This window comes from Peromyscus californicus, unplaced genomic scaffold, assembly GCF_007827085.1.
Source record: "Peromyscus californicus insignis strain IS unplaced genomic scaffold, ASM782708v3 Scaffold_15__1_contigs__length_86483966, whole genome shotgun sequence".
NCBI classification, from domain to species: domain Eukaryota; kingdom Metazoa; phylum Chordata; class Mammalia; order Rodentia; family Cricetidae; genus Peromyscus; species Peromyscus californicus.
The window spans coordinates 25,068,361-25,092,387 of record NW_026294447.1 but is presented as its reverse complement, the minus strand read 5'-3'; the positions used below and the strand labels follow the sequence as shown (position 1 = coordinate 25,092,387).

At 38.5% G+C, this 24,027-nt stretch overlaps 1 protein-coding gene across 13 annotated transcripts in view; it reads left to right on the top strand.

Moving 5' to 3' along the window:
• Ralgapa1 (Ral GTPase activating protein catalytic subunit alpha 1) overlaps positions 1-24,027 on the top strand; it is a 253,765-nt gene that overhangs the window by 63,476 nt on the left and 166,262 nt on the right. For all 13 annotated transcript variants that reach the window (XR_008218314.1, XM_052738549.1, XM_052738556.1 and 10 more), the window contains exons 10-13: positions 811-1,050; positions 11,530-11,727; positions 17,951-18,085; positions 22,412-22,560. Coding sequence is in view for 12 of the 13 variants with exons in the window: in XM_052738549.1 (XP_052594509.1) it covers positions 811-1,050; positions 11,530-11,727; positions 17,951-18,085; positions 22,412-22,560 (722 nt within the window). In the remaining variant the exon portion in view is untranslated. The remainder of the gene's footprint in view (positions 1-810; positions 1,051-11,529; positions 11,728-17,950; positions 18,086-22,411; positions 22,561-24,027) is intronic.

Here is a 24,027-nt window from a genome sequence, read left to right as displayed (position 1 = left end):
GTTCCTGATGTTAGTAGAAATACTTTGGGATTGTCCCCATTTAGGTTGATGTTGGCTGTGAGCTTACTGTAAATTGCCTTTATTATGTTGAGGTATATCCCTTGTATCCCTTAGTCTCTCCAGGATCTTTATCATGAAGTAATATTGGATTTTGTCAAAGGCCTTTTCTAATGGGATGATCACATGGTTTTGTCTTTTAGTCTGTTTTTGTGTTGAATTATGTTCATTTATTTATATATGTGGAATCATCCCTGCATCTCTGGTAAGAAGCCAGTTTGATCAGGTTAGGCTTGGGCTTCAGGCTTGATGAATATTCTGTTATTATAGTGAACAGCATCTTCTCACAATTCCTCAGATTTTCTTTTAGTCTTATTTCTTTGTTTCCTGTCATGAGTCATGTCTCCTCTTCCTCTTCTGCTTCAGAAAGTTTTCAGTGTTTAGCATTGTGAACTAAATAGCCTGATGCTGTTGACTTGTCAGTTTTTTACTCATTCTTAAAGACCGGGGCTTCCTTTGTTTGTGACTGTGTGTTGAAAGTCTTTTCATGTGGGTTTAATTGATGACTTAATTGAATTACTTCAGTTTAATTACAGGTAAGTAGATGGTTTGTTACTACACATTGGTGTTTTTCTATATCACTTAGGTGTTATCTGCATTTCTACTTAATTCTTCAGAATGGATTCTAAGTGTAATTGATTATCTGGCTTTTAAACAGTGTTGGATGTGGCCTTGGGGTGTGCCAATACTTACTGAAAGTAAAACATTAAGTTGAATGATAATGATGTTCTTTCACTTCTGTTTTCATTTTAGAGAGCAGCTGCTAGTTTGGTATCCAGAGAAGAAAACAAAAATGATAATGTTGATAAAGCAGACAAAACAACAGAACCCGAGCAGTCTCATTCTAATACAAGCACCCTCACGGAGCGAGAACCCAGCTCTTCTAGTCTCTGTAGCATCGACGAAGAGCATCTCACAGACATTGAGATTGTCCGCAGAGTGTTTTCATCTAAAAGAAGCAATGTAAACTTTGTCACAGAGATATTTCGTCAGGTAAAATACCCTTGAACATTTTTAGATTGTAATGAAAATGTATGTCATTATTACTGAATATATTGATTTTTAGCTATTTAAAATGGATTCTATGAAGATTTTTAAAGTTAATTTTAATTTTCTTAAACTTATATGAAAAGCATTTTCCATTTATCCTCCTATTTCCCTGTTGTTGTCTTCTTCTCGTAATGAAACACAGAGGTTCATGCATCTAAACACATGCTCTGCTGGAGTTGTACCCCCATCCTTCCTCTTTTTCCTCTCCTTCATATTCCCTGAGTTATCAAAATAGTTTATAATTATTCACTGTGTGTCTTGGGGTTTCTGTTGCTGTGATAAAACACTGTGACACCAAAGGTAACCTGGTGAGGAAAGGGTTTATTTACAACTTATTGTCCAGCAACCAGAGAAGTCAGGGCTGAAACTCAAAACAGGAACTTGCAGTAGCTGATACAGAGGCCATGGAATATTGCTACTTACTGGCTTGTGCTCATCCTGCTTTGTTATAGCACCCAGAACCACCGATCCGGGGTGGCCCTGTCAACTTGAGCTGTGTCTTCCCTCATCAATTGTTAACCAAGAAAATGCAGCACAGGCTTGTTCACAGGCCAGTTTGGTACAGGGGTTTTCTCAATTGAGGTCCCTCCTTTCCAGGTGACTTTGACTTGTGTGAAAGCACCATAAACTGATTGTGCCAGTTTATGGTGAATCAGCACAGTGTGGTAGTTAGTTTAATTGTCAGCCTGATACAGCCTGGAATCATCTGGGAAGAGAATCTGAGGAATGGTCTAGACCAGGTTGCCCTGGAGGATTGTTTGGATGATAATTTATACAGGAACAGCCAGCCCAGGTGGACAACATGATTCTTTGGGCTAGTGTACTGAACCATGCAAGAGTAAGGAAAGAGAGCTCAGAACTGGAAGTGTGCATGTTTCTTTCCTCTCTGCTCCTGACTGCTCAAGCTTCTGCTGCCATGACTTCCTTAACAGTGATGGACTCTACCTGGAATTGTAAGCTAAATAACCCTCCTTTTCACATGCGGACATAGACGTTTCAGTCACAGTCCCCGTTACTCTCTTTTGTCCCCTCCCACTTCTGCTGTCCTCCGTCCTCTTCTCAGCTAACTCTCCTCCTTCCCATGTCGAGTTTCATTAGGGTTCTTGGTTTACTGGAGGGTGGGGACCTTACCAGTGGTTACACCACTAGAGAAAATGTTCCCCCTTCCTATTGTTATACCCTTTATAGTGTTTAAAGCTTCAGAGCGAGGTGGGACCCATGAACCCTTCCCTGCTCCATGACAGGATGTTGAGCAGCCCAATCTTACGCAGATCTTGTGTAGGTAATCACAGCTGCTGAGAGTTAAGGAGTGTAACAACTGTGGCATGCTTGGAAGTCAGTGTTCCACACCTCTCTACCTCCCGCTTCCAGCTCTTCCATTCTTTTTGCCCTCTTCCTGTATGTTCTCCAAGGGAGTGTTTTACCTGGGCATTCAATAGTCATTTATTCCCAGTCCTTTGACTAGTTATGAATCTTCACAGTCATTGCTGACCTCTGCACAAAGAAGCATTTCTGATGACTCTTAACAGTAGCAGTAATTTATGGGTATAAACATAGTTATTAAAGCACGATTTCAGGACCAAATGTGGTAGTTCATGACTTTAATCCAGAGCTCGGGAAGTAGAGACTAGCCGGGCAAACAAAGGCAGGTGGATCTCTCTGGCTTTGAGGCCAGCCTGGTCTAATGGGATCCTGTCTCAAAAAAAGAGGGCGGGGATAGTTTGGTAGACATATCTTATCATTTACTACAGTGACAGCAATAGCTTCCCCTCAAGAGCTCTGCTTCCCCTAACCTAGGCATCTGAACAGTTTACCATGCCGGATGTGAATTTCCTCTTGGGGAGCAGGCGTCAGACCCAGGTAGAAAGCAATGGTTACTCATAGTAGACTTCCCACTGTTGCAGCAGTGGGTTTATCTTGCATGTCTAGTTGATTCTTGTTTTTGTTTTTTACTTTCCTTTTTTGAGACAGGTTCTCACTCTGTATCCCTGGCTGGCTTAGAACTGGATCTGTAGGATGATCCACTTGCTTGTGTTTCCCAAGTGTTGGGATTAAAGACATGTGCCACCACACCCAGCCTTAGTTAGTACTTTTGCACACAGCAGTTACAGGTCAGTAAGACCGTTAGTGACAGTTTCCCCAGCAGCCAACATAGCACCTTCTTGCACTGTGAGGATGAGCAAGAAGGAAGCATCTAGCTTATGTCCACCTCGACTTTTCTATACCCTGTGACCAGGGCTTTTGGCAACTTAAGTCATTGGGTCTTCTCATCTAGTTCTGGTGGACAACCAACAGCAGTGGTGATCCCTTTGTTGTTTTAGGAGTCACAGGAGCCCCCCTGGCCAACAGTTCATAGGGAGGGGGACCACTTGGCACTGGGATTTCCATTCAATACTCTATGGCTTCAGGGAGTAGCTTTAGCTGCCCATACAGGGTACCTTTTTTTTCCTTCTTCCTTTTTTTTTTTTTTTTTTGAGACACAGTTTTTCTGTGTAGCCCTGGCTTTCCTGCAACTCGCTCTGTAGATCAGGTTGCCTTCCAACTCAGAGATTCACCTGTCTCTGCTTGGGATTAAAGGCGTGCACCACCATGCCCTGCTGAACCTTTTCTTTTAATTAATTAATTATTTATCTTTTAATTAGCTTATCAAGTATCATATTTTATCTTTTTTTCTATACATTGTTAGTATATACCTCCTTCTCTGCACCATCTCCCTACCCAATTCTCAGTATTCTTCCTTTCACTTCCATACCACAAGCATTCAACTACCCCTATACCTGTTGTGGCTTCGTTGCGAGACCTCCAGCAAGACCACCACAGAGCCAATATCCGATGCAAAACACTGGGGTTTATTGATAACAAGCAAGCTCAGGCTTGGTCCGCATCCAACACACTGGCTGGCCAGGTGAAGGAGGACGGCCCTGAGCTCTCAGGGTGATGGGTTTTTAAAGGGAAAAACCGCAAACAGGGTGGTATAAGCCTTGGCGTCATATGATTGGGTGAGGGTGTGTAACCTTTGAATTTACTGGTTGGGGGTTGCAGTTATCATTTTGCGGTAGGCCTGGACAAGTCCCAGGCTTTGTCCTTGAGCTGCCGTGGGGGCTGGCTGGCCTTGCATGTACTGACTGTGGGGGCTGACTCAGTGGCCCAGGCTCTGTCCTTGAACTGCCATCGAGACTGCCTGGCCTCACACGTTCACATTGATCCATGCACGTAGCTCTAAGTTGGTGAGGGGTCCCAGACAGTAAACAACTGGCTGAACTTTGAACATCAGAGTACATGTAGAAAGGGAGCTACTGCAAGGACTATGTCTTTTGTTCATGGCCTTCCCAGAAACTGCTTGCTCAAGTCTTAGGAAACTGAAATTGAGGCCCAGTCTCTGAGAGAAGACTGAGCAGCCTGTTATGGTGTCTGCTTGATCCTTTCATACCCTCTTTAAAAGGATAAAGACTTGTGCTGGAGAGATGGCTCAGAGGTTAAGAGCACTGGCTGTTCTTCCAAAGGTCCTGAGTTCAATTCCCAGCAACCACATGGTGGCTTACAACCATCTGTAATGAGATCTGGTGCCCTCTTCTGGTGTGCAGGCAGAACACTGTATACATAATAAATAAATCTTTTAAAAAAAAAAAAGGATAAAGACTCTACACACACCTACATAAATGCCCAAATATAAAAGTGCAAGCAAGCTAAGACTCTATGTGAGAAAGAACATGCAGTGTTTGTCTTTCTCAGTCTGAGTTATTCCACCTAATATTTTCCTACAGATTTCAAAATTTCGTTTTTCTTTATGGCCAAATAAAATTACATTGTGTATATGCGCCACATTATTATCCTTTCGTCAGCTGATGGACATCTAGGCTGATTTCATTTTCTTGCTCTTATGATTAGAGCAGCCAAGAACATGGATGTGCAATTATCTTTGTGGTATATATAGAACTTTTTGGGTAAATGCCTAGGAGTGGTATAACTGTTATTTTGAGAAACGTCACTGATTTCCATAGTGACTGGACCAGTTTACACTCTCACCAACAGTGAATGGGTCTTTCTGTTTCCTTCACTGTAACAAGTCTTTCTCTGTCCGGCCAGCCAGTTCCCAGATAATGACACAGAGACTTCTTTTAATTATGAAAGCTTGGCCTTTAGCTGAAGCTTGTCTCAATTATAATGTAAATTAACCCATTTCTTTTAATCTATGTTCTACAGTGTGGCTTTTTATTTTTTCCCTTATTCTGTCCCTCTAACTACTTCCATGTCTGGCTGGTGACTCTGCCTTCACCTTCCCAGAGTCATCTCTGTGCCTGGAAGTCCCCGCTAACCTTCTGCCTAGCAATTGGCCATTTAGCTCTTTATTAAACCAATCAGAAGGCATCTTGGCAAAAACATCTTCACAGTGTACAAAAAGATTATTCTATAACACTTGACATCCTCACCAGCATTGTTGTTTTTCTGTTTTATTTCTCTTTTTTTTTTTTTTTTTTTTTTTTTTTGAGAAAGGGTTTCTCCGTGTAGCTTTGCACCTTTCCTGGAACTCACTCTGTAGCCCAGGCTGGCCTCGAACTCACAGAGATCCGCCTGGTTCTGCCTCCCCAGTGCTGGGATCAAAGATGTACGCCACTACCGCCTGGCTCTCTTTCCCTTTTTAAAAAAAATTATGTGTATGAATGTTTTGCTTGCATGTATGTCTGTGTACCATATGCATGCCAGGTGCCCTTGGAGGCCAGAAGAGAATGTCAGAACCCTTGGAAGTAGAATTATGGATAGTTGTGAAGCCACCATATGGGTGTTGGGAATTGAACCCAGGTCCTTTGCAAAGACAAGAACTCTTAACTGCTGAGCCATCTCTCAAGCCCCTCATTTGCTTTCTTGATGATAGCCATTCTAACTGAGATGAGATGTAATCTCAAAGTAGTCTTACTTTGTGTTTCCTTGGTAGCCAAGGATGTTGAACACTATTAAAAGTATTAATTGGGCATTTGAATTTCTTTTCAACTTTTGACAACTCTCTGGCTAGTTCCTTAGTGTCCAGATTTTGTTTGGTTGGTTTCTTTCTTTCTTGTTTAAGTTTTTGTCTAGTTTAGTTTTTTAAGCTTTTTTATGTTCTAGATATTGATCCTCTGTCAGATATATAGCTGCTGAAGAATTTCTCTCATACTGTAAGCTGTCTCTTCACTCAATATTTCCTTTGCTGTACAGAAGTTTTTTGGGTTTTTTTGTTTGTTTGTTTATTTTCCGAGACAGGGTTTCTCTATGGAACAGTCCTGGCTGTCCTGGAATTTACTCTGTAGACCAGGCTGGCCTCGAACTCACAGAAATCCGCCTGGCTCTGCCTCCCGAGTGCTGGGATTAAAAGCATGCAACACTACCGCCCAGCCAGAAGTGGTTTTTTGTTGTTGTTGTTTATGTTTTTTTTTTTGTTGTTTTGTTTAATTTTATGAGGATCCATCGGGAGTTGATTTTTGTGCAGGATGGGAGATAAAGTTCTGCTTTCATTCATATGTGGCCATCCTAACACTGTTCGTAGAAGAAAGTTGTCCTTTCTCTAGTGTTTGTTTTTGACATCTTCATGAAAAACCATGTGATGGGAGCTGTGTGAGCTAATATTTGAGTCCTCTATTTTATTCCATTGTATCTACTTATCTGTTTTTCCATCAGTACCATACTCTTTTTATTACTATATAGTATATTTTAGCAATTTGAAGTCAGGCATAATGATATCTTCAACATTATTCTTTTAGCTCAGTTAAGCTATCTGGGATCTTTAGTGCTTCCATATGAATTTTAAAGTAGTTATCAATTTCTGTGAAGGATGATGTTAGAATTTTCATGGGGATATATAAATTTATTGATTGCTTTTGGTAGGGTTATCATTTTCACAATATAATTCTTCTAACTTATGAGCATGGAAGACCTTGCCATCTTAGTGTCTTCCTCAAATTCTTTCTTCAGTGTTTTAATGAAAAAGTTTCATGTTCTGTTGAGATGTATTAGTGGCTTAAGGCTTTTGCCACCAAGCCTGATGACTTGAGTTTGTTTCCTGGGAACCCACATAGTCGAAATAGAGCACTGATTCCCAAAAGTTATCTTTTGACCTCCACATATACACCATGGTGCACACATACTAAAAATGTAATAAATCAATTATAAAAAGAAAAGACCTTCTTGGTTAGATATATTCGTGTGTGTGTGTGTGTGTGTGTGTGTGTGTGTGTGTGTGTGTGTGTGTGTGTGTGTGTGTATTGAGGCTGTTGTGAATGGGGTTGTTTCTCTGATTCATTCTCAGTGTGTTTATCATTGGTAATAGGAAGGCTACTGATTTTTGTGTGTTAAATTTGAGTCCTTGCATGTTACTGAAAATGTTCATCAGCTCTAGGAATTTTCTGGTGGATTCTTTAGTCTCATGTATAATGTTGTAGGGTAGCCACCAGAGAAGACTGCTTGGACATGGGTTTAAGCCAATAGAAGGTCTTTATTAGCCAGCCATGTGACTATATTGTGTGTTCGGAAAACTGTATAGCCCTGAGCCTTTCTCAAGGTGAGCTTTTAAGCACAAAAAACATGTTCTGGGTTGACATACTTCAGTTAATGAGAACAGTTAGCCAGAAATGGAACTACAGAAGCAAAAAAGCATGGTTAGTATATTTAGAGACTTTCCTAGAACTATGGACTTTAATGGATTGGGTATTTGTTTTAGTTTTGGCAGGTGGTCTTGTCTATGTGATGACTTTTATGGTTTTACTTTCATCATGGAGTCAGTTGTACTAAGGTCTGGGACAGTGTTACCTACATATAGAATCATGTCAAGTGTAAATAAGGGTACACTGACTTAATCCTTTCCTATTTGTATCTGTAAGGGGAAGTTTCTGTCCACAAGCTGCTTCCCAAATAACCAACACAGAGACTTAATAATAATTGTAAATGAATATTAATTGTAAATGATCAGCCAATAGCTCAGGCTTGTTACAAGCTAACTCTTATATTTAAATTAACCCATATTTCTTATCTATGCTTTGCTACATGGCTTGGTACTTTCTCTTAGTATGGCATGCCCATCTTGTTCTCTCCGCATCTTCTAGTGACTCCTTTGACCTTGTCCTTCCTCATCCCATCATTCTCAATTTGGCTTTCCTGCCTAACTTTGTCCTGTTCAGCTATTGGCCAGTCAGGTTGTTTACTAAACTAATCAGAGCAACATATATTCACATAGTATACAGAAGGATTATTCTACAACATGAATCCATTTTGCTTCCTTTTCTCTTATAAGTCTTGTAAGTCTACAAACACCATATTGAATAGGAGTGGAGAGAGCAGCAAACATTCTTATCTCTTGTCTTGGTGGAAATGTTGCTAAGTTTTCCACCATTTAGCATTTTGTTGACTATAGATTTGTCATATGTCACCTTTATTATGTTGAGAAATATTCCATTCCTAGTTTATTCTGCATTTTTATCATGAATGGGTATTGAATTTTGTCCAAAGTGTTAAATGATCATGTGATTTCTATCCTTGAGTTCATTTATGAAATTTATAGCATTTATTGACTTAGATATGTAACATATCTAAGACTAAAACCATCTTGATCATGATTAATGATCTTTCTGTTAATATTATTTAATTTGGTTTTTTAAGATTTTTCTTGAAATTTTCTGCATATATTTATAAGAGAGATTGGTCTGTAATTTTATTTTTTATGTCTTTCTAGTTTTAATCTAACTGTTTAAATCTGTTTAATTGTTTATCACATCTTGGTTTATTTTTGGTAGATTATAAGCATTTAGAAATTCATCCATTTCTTTTAGCTTTTCTAACTTAGAATAAGTTTGTAAGGTGAGACCTAATTATTTTTTAATCTCAGTGATATCTGTTGTAATCGCTCCCTTTTCATCTGTAATGTTATTAATTTGGATCTTCTTTTTCTTTTAGTCTAGCTAAAGGTTTGCCAATTTTGTTTATCTTTTCAAAGAAGCAACCCCTTGTCTCACTGTTGGTATTATTTTATTGTGTGAATTTCTGCTGTGGTCTTAGCGACTCCTTTTCTCTAGTGGCTTGGGATTTGGTTTGTTCTTTACCCAGAAGCCTAAGTTATTTACTTAAGATTGTTCTGACTATTTTATGTAGGAAATTAGAGCTCTAAACTTTCCTTTAGGACTGCTTTTATTGTGTCTCAGTAGGTCTTTATTGTGATTTTGTTTTCATTCAATTCTGGAAATTTCTTTTTTTTTTTTTCCCGGTTTTTGAGCAGGGTTTCTCTGTGTAGCTTTGTGCCTTTCCTGGAACTTACTCTGTAGCCCAGGCTGGCCTCGAACTCACAGAGATCCACCTGGCTCTGCCTCCCAAGTGCTGGGATTAAAGGCGTGAGCCACCACTGCCCAGCCAATTCTGGAAATTTCTTAATTTCTTCAAATACTCATTTATCATTTAATAGAATGCTGTTTAATCTCCATGTGTATATGTTCTAGGGTTGTTCTTACTGTTGATTTATAGTTTCACTTCATTGTGATCAGATAGGATACCAGAAAATAGTTCAGTTTGCCTGTGTTTGTTGAGACTTGCTTTGTATCCTAATGTATGATCTTTTTTGGAGAACATTCCAAGGGCTGCTGAGAAAAGTTTATGTTTTGCATGGAATATGTTTTTGGATAGAATAGTCTGAAGGTGTCTGTTAAGTCCATTTGATAGATGATGTCATTTAATGCAAATGTTTCTGATTGTTTTCTGTCAATAGTTGAGAGTAGGATATTGAAGTCACCCACTACTGCAGTGCTGGGGTTAATGTGTGACTTTACATCTAGTAGTATTTGTCATATGAAATGGGTGTGCTTGTGCATATATGGGGCATATATGTTAAGAATTCTATTTTCTTGATGGTTTGTTTAGCCACATGAAGTGACTTCTTTATCTTTTCTCATTAGTTTTGTAGTGAAGTCTACTTTGTCAGATGTTACAATAATGATATCTGCTTGTTTCCTAGGTCTGTTTGCTTGGAATACCCTTTATATATCCTTATATCTATTAAATAAATAGTGACTTTTTTTTTTTTGTGTGGTGAAACAGCGGGAACAAAAAAATGGTTCCTGATTTTTGATCCAGTCTACTTGTCTGTATCTTGGTTTGGGAAATTGAGACCATTAATATCCAGAGCTCTTATTGAAAGCTGTGTACTGATTCCTGTCATTTTGTTGATTTTTGTAGTGTTTTTTTTTTTTTTCCTTTCCTGATTAACTATTATTCTGGTGTGACTTTGTTTCCTGTGGATAAGTTGTCTGTTTTTTCTTTTTAGTCTGGAACATTCCTTTAAAGTAGCTTCCATAGAGATGCCTTAATGGTTATAAATTCTGTTAGCCTGTTTTTATCATAGAAAGTTTTGACTTCTCTTTCTAATGTGACAGATAGCTCTGCTTGGTCTGGCAGCATTTGTGAGTTAGCAGTTGGCTTTTAAAACTTGAAATGCATCTTTCTAGGACCTTCTACTTTTAAAGTTTCAGTTGACAAATTTGCCTTTATGTGTAACTTGATGTTTTTCTCTGCCACTTTCAATATGCTTTCTTTGTTCTGTATATTTAGTATTTTAATTAGGATTCAAGAGGAAGTTCTTTCTGGCTTTATTGTTTGGTGTCCTGAATGCCTCCTTTATGTGGATGGGCATCTCTTTCCTAACTCTAGGAAATTTTCTGTTATGATTCTTTTGAAATGTTTTGTGTGTCTTTAAAATGAAATTTTTCTCCTATGCCCATGACCTTTAGACTTTGTCTTTTCATGTCACATGAGTCTTGGAATTCCCACTTGTGCGTTTTTATGTCCTTCATTTTGCTCTTACTGGGTTGTTCCAGTTCCTTCATCTTGCTTCCAGTTCAGATATTTTTTTCTCTCCTTCATCTATTCTGTTGGTGAAACTTTGCACAGAACTTTTAATATGACTTACTGTTTTTTCATTTCCAGCATTTCATACTGATTTTTCTTCAGTAACATTTTGTTCAATTCTCCTTTCATATCTCACATCATTATTCTTATTTTATTCAAACATCTATATTCTTCATCTGTAGTAAATCTTTTTATGGAAGCATTTTAATAGTAATAATTCTTAATACAGCAGTAAATGTAAGTTATAAAATGTGGCTTATGAGAAGTTATATTTATATTGAACTTTGCAAGAGTAAAGTTTCATGAAACAAAGAATGCTGCCATTTAGAAGTAATGCAACTGAAACAAATCTTTGTTCCTTCTGCTTGAATAGCTATCTACTATATTCTTTTTCAAGGTATTTACAAAATATTTGGAGATAAAAGGCTTTTGGGGGGTTGATTAATAGTTAATGAATTAAGTTTGTGAAATTGTTTATATCCCTATTATGTGAGATGAGAAATACATTAATGTTGTGGCAAAATAAAAAGTAACATTGTTTTTCTTTTTTTTCCTACTTACTAGGCATTTTTATTACCAATTTGTGAAGCAGCAGCTATGAGAAAAGTGGTAAAAGTGTATCAAGAATGGATTCAACAAGAGGAAAAGCCTTTGTTTATGCAAGAGCCTGAAGAAGGTCCGCTCATTTCTTCAGATATACCTTGCCTTGAAAACGTCACAGACCATGATATTTCCATAGAAGATGGAGAAAAAAGAGAAGAGGTAAAATTATAAGATATATATGTTTTAATGTAAGTTCAATAGATTAGAGTTTTTCAAAAGTATAATAGTGTGCTGATATAAATAAAAGATAAAGTATCTTTCAGTATATTTTGCATTTTATATCACAGTATTTACTTCAGTACTCTTTTGCAAAGTTCTGTGATGTATTTTATTTTTATTTTGATGTCACAATCTAAAAGCAAAAATAAATAAATGATGTTGAGGTTATGTTGTGTAGATCAGGGCTTTGTAAACTCTTTCCACTGCCAACTTTTTTACCCAATAAATTTTTATACAACCTAGTGTATATTAGTATATAACAAAGGTATCTGGGATAAGTAAGGTGGCACACACCTGTAATCCCAGCACTCAGAAGGCAGAGGCAGGCAGATCTCTGTGAATTTGAGCCAGTACATAGCAAGTTCCAGGCCAGCCAATGCTACATAGTCTCAAAAAAAAAAAAGACATCTGAATCATTCATTAAGAATAAATCATAAATTTATTTTCAAAGTTTTATATATGTATGTATATATAAATAAATAAAATTTTACCATTTATTAAAGACAAAAGCAAATTTCTATACTAATGAAATGGATATGAAAAGAAATAGACTTGTCTGAGTATTTGATACTGGAGGACATGAGCATGTTCAGCATTTTTAATAGTTAATTGACATTTTTATTTTATAGTCATCAGTGCTAATTATTCCACTTTGTATAAATATGTAGTGCAAAATGTTGGAAGTATCTCTAAGACCATTTTAGAAATTGTTGGAAATTCTGTCTTAATGTCAAGCTAAAATTCATTTTTTATAATTGCTATTCAAGTCAGCAGCTTAACATCAATTTAAAAAAAATTAAACATTCTGACATAGTCCAAACCAAAGAAATACTAATTTGGTACTTCCATGCTGAGGAATGACAATATGAAACTATTAAGTTTTTATATTGTCTTTGTTCCATAGTTACGCCATTATATTTTCCAAAAGCAGGAAACTTTGTGTGCATAGTGAAAACACTGCAATTCATAACACAGCGTAGTCCTGAATCTGAGTGGCATTCATGGGTGTTCTGTGGTGGGAAGACATGCTCAGTACAGATTGTGTGTACTGTATGTTCAGAGCCAGGACTGTAGTCCAGCCATGAAATGTAGCACAGGCCAGTGTGCCTGGAACAGCTTGGATTCATTATGTATTTGATTTTAATTTTCTGGTGTACATTCAGAAACTGTTCACTATTGTAAATTGTTCACTTATCCCACATCCATTTATGCAGCCTATGGTTAAGAAAGGGTTGGGGTGCATATCAGAGGTGGACACCGTCATATTTTAAACTTGTACCAAATCAAACCTGATGTTAGAGGACATACCTTTGTGATGGTTATCAAATTATTGTTCCTTTTCTCAAAATATTGTCTGCTAATGCTCTGAATGGCTACCCACCACAAACCAAAATGTTTTGAATTCTCTAGACTCCTATGCACTAGAGCTAACTGCAGAATTCAGAGGTTTCCTGACATGATAAAATATATTGCTGGTGATAAGAAAGCCTAGAATTTATTCACAGAGCAGAAAGAACAGGGAGCAGAGGTAGTGCTGGGTCAGAGTCCATTCATTCCTTAGACCTAAGCAAATTTTCATCTTTGGGTTGTTCAACCCTTGTCATGTAGCCGACTCTCAAGGAACTAGACTGAGATGAAATTTAGGAGTATAAAAGACTATCAGGCCAGGCAGAAGTGGTGCATGCTTTTAATCCCAGCCCTCTGGAGGCAGAAGCAGATGGATCTCTGTGAGTTCAAGGCCAGTCTGATCTATGAAGCAAGTTCCAGGACAACTAGAGCTACACAGAGAAACCCTGTTGTTGTTGGGGGTTTTTACTCTTTTAGGGGCCCGCCACCCAACTTCCAAATAAATCACACACGGAGGCTTAGTCTTAATTATGAGTGTCTGGCCTTAGCTTGGCTTGTTACTAACCAGCTTTACTTAAATTATCCCATGTAGCTTTTGACTTTGGGCTTTTACCTTTCTCCATTTCTGTATATCTTTCGTTATTTCTTACTCTGTGGCTTGCTATGTAGCTGGGTGGCTGGCCCCTGATGTCCTCCTCCTTCTCTGTCTACTCTTTCTCCTTCCTTCCTCCAGATTTCTCCTTCTATATATTCTCTCTGCCTGCCAACCCTGCCTGTCCTTTCTCCTGCCTTGCCATTGGCCATTCAGTTCTTTATTAGACCATCAGGTGTTTTAGACATGCACAGTAGCACAGCTTCGCAGAGTTAAACAAATGCAACAGAAACAAAAGTAACACACCTTAAAATACTCTACCACACCTTGTCTTGAAAAACAAAACAAAAGACTGTCTGTTTTTATCGATTTACCTTTCTATAGTACAAAGTCTTTTGAATTAGGAGAGGAGCAGTTGAGTGATGTTTCTTTTTTAGCTGTTAATTTAACTTCACCAATGGAGTTTAATCAGGATAAAGACACATGAATGAATAGAGCGGTTCTACATGGATTAATTGAGCAAGGGATTGTAACATGAATCTTAAAAGGTCTTGTTAATAAAAACAAACCTGGCGCCAGGTATTGGGGTGAATGCTGGAAGATCAGAGAAACAGAACAAGCCACATCCAACCTCACCTTGCCAGCTTCTCAGCTGATCTTGTTTCCTCAGACTGAAAGCCTCTGAGTCCTCACCCGAATGGGTCTCAGTTGAACTGCTGCTCAAAAGCCTAAAAGCTTAAAAGGCCCTAGTTCCTGGTCCTCAAGCCTTATATATCTTTCTGCTTCCTGTCATCACTTCCTGGGATTAAAAGCGTGTGTCTTTCCCAAGCAAGACATGAGATCTCAAGTGCTGGGATTAAAGGTGTGTGTCACCATGCCTGGCTTTTTCCAATGTGGCCTTGAACTCACAGAGATCTGGATGGATCTCTGCCTCCAGAATGCTAGGATTAAAGGCTTGTGCTACCACTCCCTAACCTCTATGTTTAATATAGTGGTTGTTCTGTTCTCTGACCCCCAGATAAGTTTATTGGGGTATACAATATATCAACCACAAGGGATTGTGGGTGGGGAATGCAGAGTCTGCCTAGAGAGCCTAGACTGACCTCAAACTGCCAATCTTTCTTAGTGTTTTGAATGATGCTCTGTATAAGATGAGGATATGTTTAAGTAGTATTACTGAGACAATGGTAGAAGCAGACTAGCATGTATGAGGCCTTTGGTTCAATTTCCAACTGCCCCCAAAAAGTAAATAAAAGAAAAAATGACAAATGCAATTGTATTATATGAATTGTTTTTTGATTTGGGGTTTTGAGGAGGATTTTTTTTTTTTTTTTTTTTTTTTTTTTTTTTTTTTTTTTTTGGAGACGGGGTGTCATGTATTCCAGACTGGCATCAGTCTCACTATATAACCTAGGATGATTTTAAATTCTTGATCATCTTGTCTCCACTTCCCAAGTACTGGGATTACAAATATATACTACCATGCCCAACAAAGTATATAAAATTAATCATATAATTTGTGAAAGAGAATTCATAGTACTATTAGGTCTTAGTAAGAAATATCAAATATTTCAGTTATGGTAGAAAATACACCTATCAGTCTAAATGATGTATTTTTCACAACCCTTTTAGTTATACTCTGTGTACACTGAACCTACCCTGCATCATTTATGTGAGAATAATAGAATAAACTATATACAGAACTACAAACAGGGGCCAGACATGGTGGTGCATGCTTTTAATTCCATTCCATTCCTCTGTCTTAGGGGACAGAGGCAGATGAATCTCTGTGAGTTTGAGACCAGTCTGATCTACATAGTTCCAGGACAGCCAAGAGCTACATAGTGAGACCCCATCTCAGCAACAACAAAAACAAGCAAGCACACAAACAAACCAAAAACAAACCGCACCAAAAAATAAAATAAAAAACAAATAGAAGTAATCAGTGGGTTGAGGGAAGATGAGTTGATAATATAGATGTATTGATAGGCATATCTTCTGTTGGTTGTTCATATAATTATTGCCATTAGCAGTGTGAATTTTCAAAGTGCCAGTAGCTCTTGTAAGGATATTAACCCAAATGATATAGTCACTCATTGATTGACATCTGATAAGTTCAATATATATTACAATTGCTCAATGGGTTTTTATTCACATAGCATTTAACATGTTTGGAAGACACTAGGCTATTTTTCTGTGAGTTTTCAGTACTTTTGTGCACCTTGTAGGACATTAGGTATTTCCTAGTTCAGTAACTCCCAGTGGCATTTTCCAATAAAGTACCTCCAAAATGTTCAGAATATCCTGTAAAGCAAAGTATGCATTATAAAACCATATTACTACTGTGATCCTAGAGTATCTGCCCGGAGGTGATAATACAGTATGAAAAGCAGGTAGATCAATGGGAAAGGAACCATAGAGTATAAATAGCATCCACAAAGGAGTAAGGGACTTTGAAAATACTTTTCTCTAGCTTTAGATAAGAGTCATTAGGAGAGAGTGATAGGATGTATGACATAAGCAAGGCTTAGGCTCTGTTCAGTAACTTGTGACACTTCGTTAGGTACTGTTAGTGCACTTTGATTACTTTCCAGACATTGGAAAACCTCTGAAAGTAGCATGAATAGTTAAATATTTTAGAAGGATTGTACAAGACCAAGTCGAGAGTAGACTGGAAGCCAGTCTGGGTCAAGCAGACCAGTTAGGAAGTGTTAGCAAAGTCCAGAGTGAGATGGGAGTACCTGAGATAGTATCATGGAAGTTGCAAATGACTGTAAGAGAGAACATACATATGTTAGTTTCTCTGTTTGTAAAACCTGTGGGCTTTAATGATTGCCATCATGGAAGGATGGAAAGTGAAAAGTGCAGATTTGTTGGTGGAGACTAATGTGGCTGCAATAGGTAGAAATGGGAAGTTTGTGGAAAAGAGGCTTATCTTTATACTTGCAGGTCATTTAGGAAGACTTTAGAAGACATATTGTCATAGAGGTACAGAGCCCAAGAGAAAGGCTTGGCATGGAGCGTTGTATTGCCTCCTCATAGAGCTGAGTTTCTACTTAGGCCTAGTTTCTATTTAGGACAGAGTGTTAGACAAAACTACATGTATGTTGTAGGTATAACTCTACGCAAACTATAAGAAGGCAGCTCTAGAAAAATATTGGTGACAAAGGGTTGGGAATGTCACTGTGGGAGAGTGCTTGCGTAGCAGACGGAAGGCCCTGAGTTGGATCCAATGGCTCCTGTCTGTAATTCTAGCCTTTGGGAGACTGAAGCAGAGAGATTGTTGATAGTTCAAGGCCAGGTTGGGCTACAGAATGAGGCCCTGTCAGGAAGGGAGGGAGAAAAGGAGGATACTATTAATGAATGTTCAAAAGCAGCAGTGGCTGGGGGAATGACTCAGTGGATCGAGTATCCACACAAGCACGCATGGGTATGGGTATAAGTACCTGTACACACCTGTGCACACACTTGCATACAACACACACACACACACACACACACACACACACACACACACACCCTCCAACACAACAAAACAGGCTCTTACCGAGGGAACTTGTAGCCTGTACTACCTAACAGCACCAAAACTTGGGCAGACAGCTTCAGTAGTTGCTTGTTTTTCACTACAGTTTTACTGCTCTTAAAAATCTATTTTCAAGTTATGTAGATTCTAGCATTTAATATAGAATAGAATTGATTTTTTACAAAGCTGTGAATAGTGTAATATGATTGTCGAATATGTGAGAATATAAACAGACAAATGACTCCGTATATGATATATTAACTCTAGTTACTCATTATCCATAATTTTTTACTTTGTTAGAATTTTTTTTACAGTGAATACACATTACTTGTATAATCAGTTAAAATATCTTTATTTTTTATTTATTTTTATTATTTTTAGTTATGTGTAGGTATGTGTGTTTGCATGTGAGTATGTGCACATGAGTGCAGTTGCTCTCAGAGGCATCAGAGTTCTGTGGAGCTGGAATACAGACAGCTGTAAGCTTGCTGACGTGGTGCTGGGAACTGAACTCGGGTCCTCTGGAAGAGCAGCAAGTGCTCTTCACCATTGAGTTGTCTCTCCAGGCCCCTAAAACAATGTATTTATGGAAAGAGACAGTTTAATAGTGGGACCTAATAATTTCATACACCTTTTATGTTACTGACTTGTAACCGCATTCTCATTGATGAAATATTAAAAAGCTTGATATTTTGCTTCAGGAAAATGGGACCAATGTTTCTGAGCATGTTCGAAATTCTAGTTGGACCAAAAACGGTTCCTATCAAGATGCTTTTCATGCCTCTGAAGAAGCCACAGAACAAAATATTCAAGCTGGTACACAGGCAGTTTTGCAGGTGGGTAGCTTTATACTTATTTGTGTGTGTGTGTGTGTGTGTGTGTGTGTGTGTGTGTGTGTGTGTGTGTGTGTGTGTGTGTGTGTATGTGTATGTGTGTGTGTTTATAGTTCCTGGGATTAAACCCAAGGCTTTGTGGCATGTTGGGCAAGTTTTCTACCAATGAGCTACATATCTAGCCCTTTAGCTTTTTTTGTTTGTTTTTTTTTTTTTTAAAAAACCAAAACAATCATTAAAGATTTCAAATGCCTATAGTTTGAGATTTCAAATATAATAAATTCATATATTCATATTATATTTATATATAATTCACTACTCACATCTATGAGTTGTCATTATACCATATTTGTTTTTCATAAAATGCATACTGACAAACATTACATAGTTCATAGATGAAAAAGTAGGTTCAAATTCAAGACTAATAAAGGAAAAGTAAACTGATTAGGAAATATAATTAATTTTGATTTTGTATTTAGTGTGTGTATGGGGGGTGGGCAGGTGTGTGCTTGCCATGTGGCAGTCAGAAGACAACTGTGGCAGTGTATGTATTCTCTCCTAACCGTGTGGATCCTAGAGAGCAGACTTGAGTCATCAGGCTTGGCAGCAAGGGCCTTACCAACTAAACCATGTCACCAGCCTCACAGTTTCTAAAAACAGAACATGTCACATCCTCTGTAGACTGAAAAATTACAATGTGATAATTCACGTGCTGGGCGGATGTGCAGAAACAGGAATTCCCAGTCACTTCCTGAGCTCCATCTGCACATCTCACCTGAATGGCTGCATGCTTCATTGTGCTTTCCTACCACTCTGTCGGAAGTCTGCCCTTTAAAGGATGTGCAGGGGTGTCTTGTGTTCCCTTCTCCTTTGCCTTCCCCTTCAGTCTTGCCTTTGTTCTGGTGCTTGGCACAGCCCAGGGCCCCGGCCATGCCGCTTGAGCATCCTGTCCCAGAGCTGTGCTCTCTCCACTGCCTGCTTCTTGTCAGAGCCTCTTCCAACCTCTGTTTGGTGAAACCAAAATCAAAAGGCCTTTTTCATTTTTATCTTTTTGAGGCAAAGTCTCACTATGTAGACCAAGTGGCTTCAGACTCCCAGAGGTCACCTGTCTCCGCCTCCTCCTCCTAGTCTGTTTCTTCCCTTGCCCCCTAGTGTGTTTCCAGTGCTGAGCGGAGGGATCCTGTGGACCGCCTTCCCGTGGCTTTCCCTTATCCATACGCAGCAGCAGCAAGTCAGGTCTTTGTTAGGGTGTCCAAGGCTGTCCACCAGTACTCTCCAGAGTGCTCCACGTGCTGGCCCACAGGGAAATGGAAGAATTGAGGCTGAGAGTTTTCATGTTCAACCATTTAACATCTCAATTCTCTTAAAAAGTTTGGGCTCGGGGCTGGAGAGATGGCTCAGTGGTTAAGAGCACCGACTGCTCTTCCAAAGGTCCTGAGTTCAATTCCCAGCAACCACATGGTGGCTCACAACCACTTGTAATGAGATATGGTGCCCTCTTCTGGTCTGCAGGGACACATGCAGGCAGAACACTGTATACATAATAAATAAATCTTTAAAAAAAAAGTTTGGGCTTGTTATATATATAAAATTCATTCATCCTTTTTTTCTGGTTTTTTTTCCCCCTGTGCTTTATGACAGGACTGATCTGTAGAAGATAAAGGAGACCGTTCTCCCTCTGTTAGTACGGGGAAGAAATCTGTTCTTTATACCCTGGCTTTTTTTTTTTTTTTTTAAACAAATCTCCCACTGCTCTCCCTCTGACTCACTTCATTCTGTCCTAGTTATTACTCCTCACACAGGCAAGGCAAGCTCGCACTTGACCTTTGAGCTTGCTGTTACCTGTGTCTGGGATGCTTTTCTCGGGTTTTCTCCCCAGTTTGTGTTTGCATTTCTCCTCACCCGCTTCCCTTCATCTGTGCTTACTGAACTCCAGGGACATTTAGGAGATGGGAGGCCCTTCGTCTCTTCCTTGTCCTTTTAAAACCGTTTCTTTTGTTGTTTGAGATTGTAATGCAGTTACACCATTCCCCATTTCCCTTTCCTCCCTTTATGCTGGTCCTTGCTCTTTCAGATTCATGCCTCTTCTTTCAGGGAAGAACACGTCATTTACTCTTGTCTGTTGGTGGTGCTTCTCAAGTGTTCTTGCTGTGGATACATTTGTTCAACTTTTTGTAAGCGCTTGTTTTTAGACTGTAGTAGTTTCTGCCTTTTCTTGGTTTGTTACCTTTTTTTTTCCTTTTTTTTTTTTTTTTTTTTTGGAGACAGGGTTTTCTGTGTAACAGCCTTGGCTGTCCTTTAATACAGAGATCCATCTTCCTCTGCCTCCTGAGTGCTGAGATTAAAAACATGCGCTACCACTGCCGGGTGTTTGTTAACTTTTTTAAAGTAATGAATTAAATGCTAAATTCTTTTCCTGTGTATTTTGAAATGAGCATACTTTGATTTTCTATTTTAACTCATTGATATAGGGTATAATACTAGATTTGTCTACATTAAGGCATCTTTATATGTCTGGATTATACTCTACTTCATCATAAAATAATGTATTTTGTTTTGTTTGGATTGTTATGTTAAGATTTTAATCTATATGTTCACAAGAAATATTAGCCTTTTATTTAGCTTTTCTATGTAGTTCTTACTAAGAACATTATATTTTTATTTAGTAAATTGAGTGGATTTCTTTTTTCTTTGCCTCTGAACAACGATAAAGATCATCTGCCCTGAAGGTGGAACAAGAATGCTCAGAGCTTGTGGTCCAGGCCTGTTTGCTGGTCAGGGATGAGCCAGCCTGCCTTACCAGCTCTTTCTTTCATGCTGTTTATATATGGGTCCTTTAAAATTCCTTCTTAAGTCCGTTTTGGCTACTTGTGTTTTTTTTCTAAAATAGTCCATTTCATTTGAATGTTATTGCCATATAGTTAATCACTGAATTACCCTTCTGCAATCCTCTGCTGAACTTCATTCTGTTTTCATTTTATTCCTAATGCTTCCCTAGTCCTTTCTCTTGCTTTTGTTTGTTCACATCTGCTAGGTTTACAGAATCTGCTCTTTTCACTCTTAAAAGTGTGCTTTAAAGAAGTGTGCTCTTTTTCAAATGAGTGTACAACTTCGTGTGGTAGCATAGTACTTCTAGGAAAGAGGAGGTGTGCATAGAAAAAGTAAATAGTTTTTATAACACTGTTATAAAAACGTCATAGATGCAGTGTTCCAGCCTTCCAGTATGTCTGAGACTAACCTTGGGTACATGGCAAGTTTGAGGCCAGCCGGATCTATATAGTATCCTGTCTGAAAGGTAAAACAGAACACAACAAAAGTGAAGCAGAGCTGATTGTTCTTGAGATCTCCTGTACACAGCTGCTGCATTGTGTTTGTCTTTACAGCGGCGTTCAGAAGGCGATCACAGCTTACAATGAATGTGTAATAAGTTTAATTAGGATATATGGTAATGGAATCTCATAAATTATAATATGCAGCCTGTTATGTAAGGTTGTTATTACAAGAACAGATGTACACATAAAAATAAACAAGAAAATAGTTATGTTTATACAACTCAGAAAACATTTCCTGGTTTAGTTGTTATCTTTTTTATTAAGCTTTTTTACTTACTGTTGTCCATGGCTATACTTATAAACTTCTCACTTTAGAAATCCTGTTTTTAGTATGGATCCATTTCTTTGAGTGTTAATGAGCTTAAATATCAGATGCCAAAATAGTAGTAGAAATAGGAGTATTTAGTAATCCATGGTGGTTTTAAATTTATTCTAGATCACCCAGTGATTAGTGCTTGTTTCTCTCTCTCTCTCTGTCTCTCTCTGTCTCTCTCTTTCTCTCTGTCTCTGTCTCTGTCTCTGTCTCTCTCTCTCTCTCTCTCGTGTGTGTGTGTGTGTGTGTGTGTGAGAGAGAGAGAGAGAGAGAGAGAGAGAGAGAGACAGACAGACAGACAGACAGACAGACAGAGAGTCAGAGAGACAAGAGACACACACACAGAGTCTTATTCTTTATCCCAGACTGGCCTCATACATGCAGCCCTCCTCTTTGTCAGCTTTCTGAGTTCTGGGACTACAGTTATGAACCAGCATGCCAGACTAATTTTTTCTTTAAATAAGAAGTTTACCATTCAGCCAGGTGTGGTAGCTCATGCCTATAATCTTGGCACTCAGAGGCAACAGCAGCTGGATTGCAATAGATTCCAGGTTATCCTGGTCTACGTAGTGAGTTTCAGACCAGCCAGGGCTACCAAATGAGATCTTGTCCTAAAGAAACAACAAAATTAGAAACTACCATGGAAATTTTATTATGAATAATTAATGATTTCTCTTATTATAGGTGTTCATTATAAACTCATCAAACATCTTTCTTCTTGAACCTGCAAATGAAATAAAAAATCTTTTGGATGAGCACACAGATATGTGTAAACGTATTCTTAACATTTATCGATACATGGTTGTGCAAGTATCAATGGACAAAAAGACCTGGTAACAATTCTTTATCTTTATATAGTTATTGTTCTCTGTATAAGTATAGTAAGTTTTCAAGGAATAGTGTCTATAAATAGGGTGTGTTACAGTATTAGAATGCTCCTATTACTGAATGAATACATACAATTATAATAGCTATATCTTTGGGTCCTTTTTAAAATTTTATTTCATTCATTCATTCTTCCATCCATTCTTCCATCCATTCATTCATTCATTCATTCATTTTAGAAAAGGTCTTGCTATCTATGTAGCCCAGGCTGACCTGGAACTCTTGACTCTCCTACCTTAGCCTCCTGAGTGTTAGGATTACAATTGTAAGCTATCACAATTTATTGATTTTGAGACAGAGTCTCATTAAGTTGTCCACCCTGGCCTTGATCTTGCTCTGTAGCTCAGGCAGGCCTTAAATTTATAATCTTCCTGCCTCAGCCTCCTTAGTAGCTGGGAATACAAGCCTATAATTAACCTAACCAATATCTATTAATGGAAATGTAATTTTTTTCTCTGATTTTGGGGTGAGAAAGTTTAAGACAATGAATATCCTTACATCTATTAATTTTTTGAGTCAGTTTTAAAAAGTGGGAACACTTGGTTAAAGAAAGTGCTTACGGCCGGGCGGTGGTGGCGGCGCACGCCTTTAATCCCAGCACTCGGGAGGCAGAGGCAGGCGGATCTCTGTGAGTTCGAGGCCAGCCTGGTCTACAGAGCGAGATCCAGGAAAGGCGCAAAGCTACACAGAGAAACCCTGTCTCGAAAAACCAAAAAAAAAAAAAAAAAAAAAAAAAAAAGAAAGAAAGTGCTTACGAGCCAGGCGGATCTCTGTGAGTTCGAGGCCAGCCTGGGCTACCAAGTGAGTTCCAGGAGAGGCGCAAAGCTACACAGAGAAACCCTGTCTCGAAAAACCAAAAAAAAAAAAAAAAAAAAAAAAGTGCTTACTTTATGTTTTGCTACTTAGAAGGAAATGGCTTTAAAGATTTATATGTATATAAGTGTTTTGCCTACTACATGTATGTAACTACACTATATGCATGCCTAGGTTGTGTGGAGGCCAGAATAGGGCCTCCGTCTCCAGACCCCTAGAACTGGAGTTACAGAGCCTTGTGAGATGCCGTGTGGGTGCTGGGAATTGAACCCGGCTCCTCTGCAAGAGCAGTCAGTGCTCTTAACTGCTGGACCATCTCCCAGCCCTCTAGCTTAATTTTAAAAACATTCTTTACTAAAAGTCTGTATAGAATTGCATATAGAAATACTTATGAACATACTTGGAACACTTTGTGCTGAGACATTTCTAAGCATTTCCCATGCACACTCACCACATTACTCTTTCATAATGTGTGTCTCCTTGAGTTTGTCACAAGGAGATCAAATGACTGGTCTTTGTTTAAGCAACTCAAGATGAGTGATAAGCAGTTTGAATTATAGTCTTCTCCTTTCAAAAGGCATTCTGTTTTTCAAACCAAACAC